The sequence below is a fragment of the Brienomyrus brachyistius genome, chromosome 2, assembly GCF_023856365.1.
Source record: "Brienomyrus brachyistius isolate T26 chromosome 2, BBRACH_0.4, whole genome shotgun sequence".
NCBI classification, from domain to species: Eukaryota; Metazoa; Chordata; class Actinopteri; order Osteoglossiformes; family Mormyridae; genus Brienomyrus; species Brienomyrus brachyistius.
Window position 1 is genome coordinate 8,681,252 of NC_064534.1, and position 11,216 is coordinate 8,692,467.

Sequence of the window (11,216 nt, forward strand, 5' to 3'; positions counted from 1 at the left end):
AATTATAGCACTTAAACCTGCTCTATTTTAAGGAGAAAAGTCAAACCTAAGAAGGACCAAAGTTATTAATAGTGAGCAAAACACCTAAAAAAAAAAAAAAAAACAACCCACACACACAAATACAAGGAGCATGATGAATTAAAAATGGACCAAGCCACAGGTTCACATACTGGGTCTCAGGCAGCTATGACTCCCCTGAGAAACCAACCTGACCAGCAACATCTGGGCAAACATCTGGAGGCTAGGTAAGCTACTTTAAATAGAGCTGCTAGAAAGTGTTTTTTTAAACAAGTTCCATCTCTCGTTGTGTCTTTGCTTGGCATCCTTTGATTGAAATGCTCAGCAGGGCTGTACAATTCTGAGGATAAATCAGGCTATAATACAGTTCCAGTCAATAGCACCAGTCATCTTCCCATATAAAGGTCTATTTAAACTATTCTCTACATTTTACAATAATAGGATGCAAAACCCCCAACTGCTCCAGTGATTGGCTGACCCTACTTTCTCCCCTATACAAGTTTCATGAGATGGCCTGTTCTGAAAAAGATCCCACATATGCTGAGCACTCATTGGCCACATTTTCTTTACTCTCGGGTCAAACTTCTACTGTGTTTAGATCAGGTGGCCGGGTCATGTAATGCAACACTATCACTCTCCTTCGTAGGTGACTCGGCGTCTCCAAACTTTTGACTGGCACTGGACCTCTCCCTAGGTTTTCATGGTGTGGTCCAACGTAGGACTCGACCCAACACTCCAACTTCCACATGCTGCCATCCCAAGAGCTGAAACCTCTTTTCACAACACACTATTCAGCCTATGAAAAAGTGTCAATGGGATCAAACCATTGTTTGAGAACTAATTAGAGGCACGGATGACTATCCCCAGCACTACTACGTCACAGGCTTGCATACTGATGCATTACACAGCCAATAATGGTGTCAAACCCAGTTACAGGCTATTCATTAATACTCGGCTCAGTGACTAACCCAGGTGACATTTCATAAGCCTGTTCAAATGAGATTACGGCAGGCACCAAAGAACGCACAAGGAACACTTTTAGAAAGTGACTGCTTGCAACACTACAGATTTGGAACTTTATCATAGGCCTTTAACACTGCTGCATGGGATGTGGTGGGAGGGGGCTTTAATAATTCATGTATATTTTTAGAAGCTGTGTTTTTCCACAATACCAGAGCCCAAGAGAGAGTTGAAGCAATACTGGGACAGATGATGAGCGGATAGAAGAGGGGGATGATATCAGAGCCACTGGGCACTTAGAGTGACACTGCTGAGGTGGCCGGGGCAGAGGTCTCCAAGATAAATAAGCACGAGGCAGGGACCACTGCCCATTTACATCACCGCTGACTCTCCCCGGCGCTTTAAATAAATCTGTCAACTCCATCCACATAAATTTAGCCAGCAATAGGTCTTGCTCCACATCCCTCCACTGCCACTAGACAGACACACAGCTCCTCAGTCCAGCTAACCAAAGATATTTTCAGATAATCTGACATCAAGTGCAGCATCTCCACACATGAATCCCATCTTGCAGATGTTACTCCAGACAATACACTTATTATTTGGACCAAATCAGGACCCCCTTTAATTGCTGGATTCATTTTCCCAAATTAATTAATTTTCCGTCAGCTGTTCCAGACACGAAGTGGTGGAATAAACAGCCGGGCTGCTGTCATGGAAACCGTACTTCGAGGAGTCGCCATGGTGAATAATAGGGCCGTATCCGCCCCCCCCCCCCCCCCCAACCCCGCACCCCACCCCCCACTCCCAAGCATCAGTAAGGACAATGTTGCAGATGAGTGCCATATTACAACAGCGACCCAGCACTGTGACATTAACCCTCCTAGAATTACCAGGCAACACCCCAATAAATTAACAGGTGGAAGGTCCAATACACGCCAACACTACCACGGCAATTGAACACATCACGTCTGCATACAGCGTATACGGCCCTGCATTACAATGCTGTGTGGCAAAGTACCAGTACTTTAAAGCCTGTTAGATTATGACAGTTCCTGAGAACGGAAGGAACACATCTAGTCGGTGGTCTTCACCAAAACAAAAAGGACACACTTACAGTGGAGATAGTCTGCCAGGTCTCCTCCATTGCAGTACTTAAGGAGAGGTGAGAGGGGAACAAGAAGGACATATAAGTGATACCATCTTTACAGGAGCCATCTGTGCAGTCAGCTTCTTTAATCACGTCAAATCCTATTCCAGTCCCTACAGAAGTTTAGTTAAACATGAATCAATACAAACTCCCACGAACATTTAACTGTAGATGAACCCCCACTGATCCAAGCATTCAGCCCTGTTTTTATCCTGCTATCTTCTTGTGTGGTGGTCATGCAATGCAATCACAGTGCTTTTCAGCCCCACCCTGCGGACAACCCACTCATTCTGGGGACTTACCTCCATGACAAGGTAAACACAGCTTGCCATTTCCTACAAAGAAAATATACAACAGGTTGGAAAAACGCTCGGAAGATTTAAAGGTAATACCGCACCTTTTTTAGCTTTCATATAAATAAAAGGGGAGAACCAAGAAAGAGATGGGAAATAGCTTTTCTGACAAAATGACAAACAAAGAAAAATAACACTGTCATGAATTACTGGGAAAGTCATCGCAGATTTATTGGCATTAAAAGCATCTTCCCATTTCCGGATCCAATTCTTCTCAGTTTGGAAACATTTTGCAAACAAAATGCACTCCTGGTGACATAAGAGTGCTGAGCACAACAGAGAATCTATGAAGAATGATGAAAACAGGTCACTATTTGCTTTCGATATAGTTTAATAAACATCACAACCCAGACGTGGTTCCCTGCTGGACAAGCTTTGACAAGACAACAGGTTTCACGGGCATCATCGGACCACACCTCAAAGAGTGGCATCACACCAGATTACTAACAAAGTACACAAAACATCAGTGATCAATGACATGTATATCATGTGTCGTCACAAAGGATATCACACCAGAACATAGCAAAATAGAAAGTATGTCACAAATCCACACACATATGGATGATGATGGTGCCCATGACACCTGCTGTCCTATCAGTGACTGTCCAGCAGGGACGTGTGTCCTTTTAAACTAGAAACCTAGAGACAGGGAACTCAGAATACAGCACAGAGTGAAAACACACAAAAGTGTAGGTTCAACCGCAAAAAGTGGAACATGAAAGTACAGCATGCTCAGAATAAAAGGTAGGGTTAGTTAGCAGAAGACTAGCAGGGGTTTCAAAAAACACGATACAACTACACAATGCACACGGTGTGGAAATGTATTAAAACGGGCGTGAGAAAAAGGACTCAAAGGAAAACTTTTTCACCAGCTTAGTGGTGTTTGTTTAAAAGCCCAAATCTTAAGGTCTTTAAAAAAAAGAGCCATGTTTATAGTCTCCATAATTGCTCTAAACATAGTTTATAAAGTTGTTTATCTCCCCCATAGAAGTAAGAGAGGAGGCCAAGTCAGAAAGCCTGAATCACCAAGCAACATGTAAATCTTTTATTTAACGGCCAATCAGCAGATCTCAGCTCGCCTTTCCCACAAAACATTGTTGCTGACGAAGCAATTTTGCCGCTTTCTTTGTTCAGTTATTAGCAAGGCAGCAGATAACCATCTGTTTCAAATACTGCAGTCAGGCAGACTCATTCGCTGCTGGCTGCCATGCTACAGTGTCACTTTACGGCACAGAGATTCCAGACAGACAAGGACTGGAACGTATTGTAAACCAATACCTGCCGCAGTTAGTACGTGGGCATTAACAGGAACCTGTCATTACCACAGCACAGTTCCAGGACTAGATAAAAATTCAGCAGACATCATAGATACGGCAATATTGTGCTGCCCTTCCTAGCAATAACAGTACAACTTTCAGGGAAAGCGTCATATATGACCATCCCAGAGGGGGGAAAATGAGCAAAACTAGCAGGCATTTCTTTCCAAACTCAACATTTTGTACTTCTTTTCCAAAGTTTTATATTTCACTCTCCTTTAAGTGAAAAACTCAGGTAAAAGCAAACTTGCTAAAAACGGTACAGCATTCAATTCCCCACTGGACGGGCCAATGTCAGTGCAATTTATCCTCATCTGTTCCTAATTCACCACCCTAACCCCTGACCCACCGCCCAAGGTAAAAGGAAACTCATTCTCTCGCGGAGTTTGACTCTGCCAAGCTGCATTAACACGACTGACTGTTTAATTTAGGTGGCTGCGTTGGCTTGAAGATCTAGAAAAATCCGGTTAGTGTCATAGGAATGTAAACAGCACCTGCCCCCTTCGCTGTGATGACAGGCTCATATGGTTGAACAACAAAGAGAGGGAAAAGAGAAGCTCTTCAGGCTTTTGTTAAATGAGCGGGGGGGGGGGGGGGGGGGGGGGTTACCCTCTGTTAAGCTCAGGTCTACGCCTAACACACTAAAAGCCCCCCCAAACCATGAAAACAGACATGACGGTCACAACTCCAATCCTGTCAATATACACATGCCGACAAAACAAGCTGATAGGACCACTGGTAGATGAGACTTTCTAAAAATAACATTCCCACTACACTACTAAGAACGCTCAAAGGTGAAAAGGAGTTTTAGAAAGGACAGTACATTCTAAAGCAATATATTTAATGAGATAGCAGGAATCGATGTCAATATATTCCATGGCAACTAAGGAAACGATAAAGAAAAGATCGCAAAATGGAATCTACAGGATAATTAACAAGCCCACATGACAATTAGATGATGCAGAATATCTATTCACATTAGCTCTGTGGGGAGATTCCACAGAGGAAGATACTAGACACTGCGGACAGGTGTACTGATGGCTCCCGCTCCTCATGCTACACTCTAACTGGAGAACCCAATAACAAAGTCATCAAGAAACCACAACAGAGCCACCTGCAGTAGCTGCCACGACCCATGAGTCATCCGTCAAACACACCACCTGCTTTAATCTCTCCCCACACCCTCGCTATATTCAAAATACACCTCACCCCCTGCCAGGTGACTCCACTCTCACTTGGTTACCTTGGCAGCCTGACACGAGTGTACATACAAACAGAAGAGTCTTGTTGCCCCAACCGTTATGAAAATCAGGGAGAGACAATGCATGAGTTTGACGGTTTGGCTTTTCCGTCGCAGCTTCTCGTGTTTGGCTGTGGTACAGATCCAAAACTGACCTTAACAGCAGTAAGAACATTGTAAAGTTGGAGGGTGATCATTGTCCTTACTAAGCAGACTAGATAGGTCTCCTTTTAGGCAACAAAGGAGCAGCAGGAGCCGGGGGTGGGGGGTAGGGGACAAAGAGTGGAGTAGGACAAGCTGCAACTTTTTATGTGCTGTGAACAGAGGCCCAAAACATTTTTTCTTTGTCCTTGACAACCAGTGTCAGTCTCCAAGTACACCACATTCTCAGGTTTTAGCTGTGGGTTACGAGCTTGGATTCCCCACTGTACAACAGGACAATTTTGCCATCTCTGCAATCCCACTGGCAGACACATAAACATATTCTAAACTAGCTACTTAGAATATTTCCTAAATGTGAATTAAGTGCTGAATTGTGATAGGTACTTCAATCATCACAACAGAAAAACAGCCCTAACAATCCCAATATGTGCAGAAGAAGCATTAGTCACTGACTGCATATGAACACCAGTGAGAAAGCAAACCAAACATTGCAGAAAACAGTGAATGACCAGAGAGCCTCTCGAATGGCAGATGAGTCAACGGTGTCCAAGGCAGTAATGGCTGTGTGTCACAAAGGCAACGGGTTTGTAGCCTGTACCAAAAAATCTAAACCTGTTGGACATACATGTGGAGATCACAGCCAAAAGATATTACCTGACAGGCAAACAACAGGTCAGAAAAATATTTAAGAAATTTACGCTAAACTAAACGATCTTTAAAAGCATCTTGATTTCTGAAATAGATTAATTTCTGAAATACGTTTAGTGTTTACATAAAAATAGTTTTAAAACATAATTAGTATAAATATAATTCTGGTTAGTTGAATGAATAAGAAAAACTACGTGTCGAAGATGATTTAGATTTCAATAATATAAAGACAGTTGGACTCCTGAAATAATGCTATTTTATTGCATTCGAGGAAAGCGTCTTTCGATCTGACGCAACTGAAACACGATGATAAGCGTCATTAAAAATTGTCGACTTCTCTGGTGATTGTAGTTCAACAAGGGTCTCCTGCAGCACACATTTCAACGAAAAGGACAGCCAGCGAAGACTACAACGCCCCAGAAAACTAGCGGCACCAACTAATACAGCAGTCTCTCCCTGAGCCAATGTAATCGCACGCACATGGCATGTCAACAGCAGGACACGTGATAGAAAAGCGCAAACAAAACAGAATAATGGGGGCAAAGAGCTTTGCATGCGGAAAAAAAGATGACCCGGTTTCGTTAGTAACGTCAAATTTGCTCTTCGTCATTGCTGAGCAAAACTTTCTTAGTTTTACATCATACGCAAACTTAACATTATAACAAGGACAGCCAACTATACATTTGTTTATTTTATATACTATCGGCAGATTCGGTCTAAGAGCCAGATAAAAAAATTTAACTCACTGCGATATTTTAAAATATAAAATATATAAAAAATTAAAATCAATGCACTTGAAATACAAATGTCTTATGATGGGTTTTGCTACAAATAACCCTACCTGGAAGTCCAGCAACCCAACGATGTTTTCATGTTTTAGTTCCTATAAAAAAAAAGATATAATCCATAAATGTAACTAACAAGTAAAAAATAATTAATGTGAATTCACACGCAAACAAAATGTACAATGAAGGCTGAGGGGCCGGTTATTCTTACCTTCAAAATTTTAATTTCTTTGCCCAAAAGCGTTTGGGATTTTGCCAAGTTTTTCTTGTTTATGCATTTAACAGCCACTTCCCAGTCGTGTTTCTGGGGAAAATGTGAAAGATTAAAAAGAATGGAAACAACTCATCTGATGGTTACCAAGCAGTGATCGCTAATGTATTACGTTTTAAATGAAGCATTTTTGCCTCATCACTCCTAGATACAAATATACCCAAAGTAAAAACAATCTGCGCATTTCAACTTGATATGAAAGTTTCGTGTTCTTTATCCAGAATTCAGGCAGTACATGTAACAACTGATGAAATCAGTACGCTTTTAAACTAATAAATTCTAAATATGCTTTCATATTTTTCTGTTCTCTTCCAACCTAGTAATATGGTTTACAGGCCTCTGTTTAAGGTAGTATGCTAGTGTCTGCAATCTCTATTGTAGACACACTACAACAAAATTCAGAAGTCCAGCGATAAATTGTGATTTGTTATAGTACATTTATGCACTGACACCATAATTATTAAATTTTGCATACCTCTTTATGCCTGCCTTTGAAAACCACTGCAAACGCTCCATGTCCTATCAGGTCTTTCCGGCTAAACTCGAATTTCCCCACGGACTCCATCGCCGCCACACCGATCGACGTTTTTCGATTTCGTTTTTAGAAAAGATATTCGGTGGAGTCAGGACCTTGGGCTTTTCCCTGTGAAATTGCACTCGCCACCGTTAAATTTCAGGCAGCAAGAAAGTTGTCCCCTTCCTTCGCTTTCCATGAGCTGCCTCTCGCTGGAAAAATAACTATCCTTGGTCATGTTAGCTTGACTTTTACAGGAGGAGGTCTCCTTCTTCTACCTGCACCTTTCCATATCCTCAGACACAATCCTGCAGTAGGATCGTTGTGAAAAGAAAAATAAAATATATATTTAAAAAAAACAATCGCCAGACTACCTTAAGAATAGCGGGTTTATTTTTTTTGTATACAGAAGCAACCGTCAACTCTCGCCCTTTAAATTATTGTTATAGAAAAATATGCCCACTTTATTCTGAATCTTGTGTGCTATTCTGGAAATGCTAGTCCGACTGTTACTGACACCGTAAATTACTAAATGTGGAGTCGTATTAAGCTGCGTCTAAACAAAGACCAGCCTGCTGTTCGTGGTTCTGCGCATGAGCAGCTCTCCCCCCCCTCTTCCGTTAATAATGTTGATGTCGAAGAAAGATGCGGAACAGAGCTGAGCGGTGCAGTCGGCTTCGAGGGGAGCTGTGTCGTGGACCACCTCAAAAGACGTTGTGATGCTTAAATGGTGTTTCCTTTGTGCAGATGTCCAGGATTTTCTGCATCGAAATGAGCCTAACTTTTCATTGCATAAGTGGATAGTTTGCAGTCAACGCCAAAACCTTGCGCAGTATTCTCAGTTGGCTGCAAAGTAAAAGCTTACATGGTAGATATTTAAATGTCATGTATAATATACATTATATTACATTGATCGTGTGTTTCCTGTATCCATGTAGTTTTTTTCCTTCTTTGATTCTGGTTAATGCAACTCCAAGGCGAGGAATGGAGAGAATCGAATGCCAATCTCCCGCAAAGAAGGCAGACAGAGGCTAAAGACTCCTAAATTTTATTCTCGGTCAACTGGGCGTGTATAGTGTGGTATGGAGTCAAAAGGGGAGTGGATGTGCCTTGAGGAACTATCCACAATGAATTTGCAGTCTCTGTGACTTTGTCACGGCCTGCAGATTGAAACTGCTGTATAGACACTCTAGCACAGAAACGCAGAAGTCATGTGACCTGCATACATATTTAGAAAAAAAAAGGTTGGACACTTGGTTGGGTTCCCTGGCGTGGGTATAATTTATATATACAGCTGGTTGCTTATAAAGAACCTTATAAAAAGCCACAGCCTGGTATTGGAAGGATGGTTCTTCACATGCATTTATTGGGTATGAAAAGGGTACATCAGCTGTACTTTGGAGTTCTGTTAGCAATAATGTATTATGTTGTTATATGAAATATGAAATTTCAAACAGGCATTACCTCATAATTAAATGCTTTTGCATTTATTGCTTTGTACATTTAAATTATATATATATATATATATATATATATAGGGCGGCATGGTGGTGCAGTGGTTAGCACTGTCGCCTCACACCTCTGGGACCCGGGTTCGAGTCTCCGCCTGGGTCACGTGTGTGCGGAGTTTGCATGTTCTCCCCATGTTCTTGTGGGGTTTCCTCCAGGTACTACGGCTTCCCCCCACAGTCCAAAAACATACTGAGGCTAATTGGAGTTGCTACATTGCCCGTAGGTGTGCATGTGTGAGTGAATGGTGTGTGAGTGTGCCCTGCGATGGGCTGGCCCCCCCATCCTGGGTTGTTCCCTGCCTCGTGCCCATTGCTTCCGGGATAGGCTCCGGACCCCCCGCGACCCAGTAGGATAAGTGGTTTGGAAAATGGGTGGATGGATATATATATATATATGTATTTCCCTCTGAGCTAGATTTCATGTTTCATTTAATCTCTAAGTGAATAGAAGGTATCATACTGTACTTAACTGTGCCAGTCAGCTCAAATTAAAATGATGCTTATAATTCAACAAATTCTTCAACTCAGTAGGAGTATTACAGCTACATTTTACTAGCATCCACACAGTCTTTTACTACTCGGTTGCACCTGCTTACAGACATGTGTAAACAATACAGTATTAACCTCTGGAAGTGCTAACCTGTGAGTCCCTAACCCTAGCCATGCACATTAATAGCGGTCGGGGGTATCTTTGTGACTGGATTTGTTTTCCTGTCCAAACCCTCCAAGTTCTTCACTTTGTATTCAATTTTGTCCACATTGAGTGACACCAGCTGCAATGGCTGAGTGTACCTGCTGTGAGTGGAGAGAGCAGGAGCGACAGTAGACAGAAGACCATGTGCAAGCTTATGACTGTAGGGTCAGTCCATGCCAAATCAACCAGGGGCTCCATGGGCATCATTCCTGATTTTGATGAAAACTTGGTATTTTGATCCTTATAGAGAACACTGAAAATTCCCCAAGTTTTATTGAAAAATTCTGATGCAGTCCAAAGTTATAGCCCTTTAAAATTTGGGTGCCACACCCCTTTTTTGCACTCGCGAATCGCGCATGTAATTTGTAAGGGTTTTCAGCAGGGACGGATTACGGACTGGGCCAGCGGGGCCGCTGCCCAGGGGTCCTTGGGGTGCAGGGGGTCCGTGGGGCCCCTAGCCCAAAACAATTTGCAACGCTTATCAACAATGTATTTTCGTTTGTCTATTTTAGAGGGCCTACATTCTTTGATCCTCTGCCTACAAGGGCCCCTGACCCTATAGGGAGGGCGTTTGGCTGCCAAGGGCCCTTGAATTGTGGTGGTTGTGGTGGTGGTGCTGGTGGTGGTGGGTTGGGGGAGGGCCTCGCAAACGTTTTGCCCAGGGGCCCACACAACCCATAATCCATCCCTGGTTTTCAGGAGACCATATCTTCGCTTCTAAGCATGCTAGAGAGCTGAAAATTTCTCTCGTGGTATACTTTCCCCTGCTCTTTCAGAATCTGTGCTCAGGGGAAGCACTTCAAAGTTATGGACCTGCAAAAAACAGTTTTTGGTTAACTTTTTTTGGATTTTGACCCCAAGCTGTGGGGTCACCACCACACCTACATCAAATATTCGTCTATATTTTTGCTATTTGAGGAAGACACTGTAAGCAGATGCAAATTCATTCTAAATAACCATTTATTCTTTTATATATTGCCATCTGTTTTCATCAGAATCAAAATCAGTTTTCATCAGAATCAGGAATGATGCCCATGGAACTTTTCTGGACATTGGTTGATTTGGCACGGACTGACCCTGTATCCAAGGACAACAGTGTTTTTTGTTTGTTTACATTTTCAGGTAGGATAAAGTCAAAGACCTGTATTATTTTATAGTTATCAGTTCTCCGCAGTAGCGATTGCAAAAATGAATTGTTCAGTACAATAGCTGACGCACCAAGCAGGTGCCAGCTACGAACAGCATTTAGATTTCATCACATAATTAAGGCAAATAAAATTTACACTAAAGCTGTTCATTATTGTGCATTTAATATTACAGATCAATTCATCTTCCATCCATTTATCTTCTAAACAGTCTACAGTGTTATGGTGAGCCTAAGACCCATTCACAATGTACAGGGTATGCACACAACTGGGGTGTCTGAAAGAAAGCTACACAGATATGGGGGGGGGACCAACCCCACGCACATCCCGAGCTGTAAGCAGAAATTAAACCCACAACCCCAGAAGTTATGAGGCTGCACTGGTAATATATATAAAGCATCTCTTTTCAGCTCACTATGATTTCCATAAATCGCTTCTTTGCATACTAC

At 42.3% G+C, this 11,216-nt stretch overlaps 1 protein-coding gene across 6 annotated transcripts in view; it reads right to left on the bottom strand.

Annotated features, from left to right (window-relative positions):
- Positions 1 to 8,413, bottom strand: part of LOC125727183 (serine/threonine-protein kinase ULK1-like) — a 29,963-nt gene extending 21,550 nt beyond the window's left edge. For 2 of the 6 annotated variants that reach the window (XM_049003909.1, XM_049003894.1), the window contains exons 1-5: positions 7,379 to 8,413; positions 6,844 to 6,936; positions 6,689 to 6,730; positions 2,431 to 2,463; positions 2,096 to 2,132 (exon numbers count right to left, since the gene is read on the bottom strand). In XM_049003909.1, coding sequence (XP_048859866.1) covers positions 2,096 to 2,132; positions 2,431 to 2,463; positions 6,689 to 6,730; positions 6,844 to 6,936; positions 7,379 to 7,468 — 295 coding nt within the window. In that variant the 5' untranslated portion in view covers positions 7,469 to 8,413. The remainder of the gene's footprint in view (positions 1 to 2,095; positions 2,133 to 2,430; positions 2,464 to 6,688; positions 6,731 to 6,843; positions 6,937 to 7,378) is intronic. The other 4 variants (XM_049003934.1, XM_049003915.1, XM_049003902.1 and 1 more) reach the window with 3 other exon arrangements.
- Between the last annotated feature and the right edge of the window lie 2,803 nt (positions 8,414 to 11,216).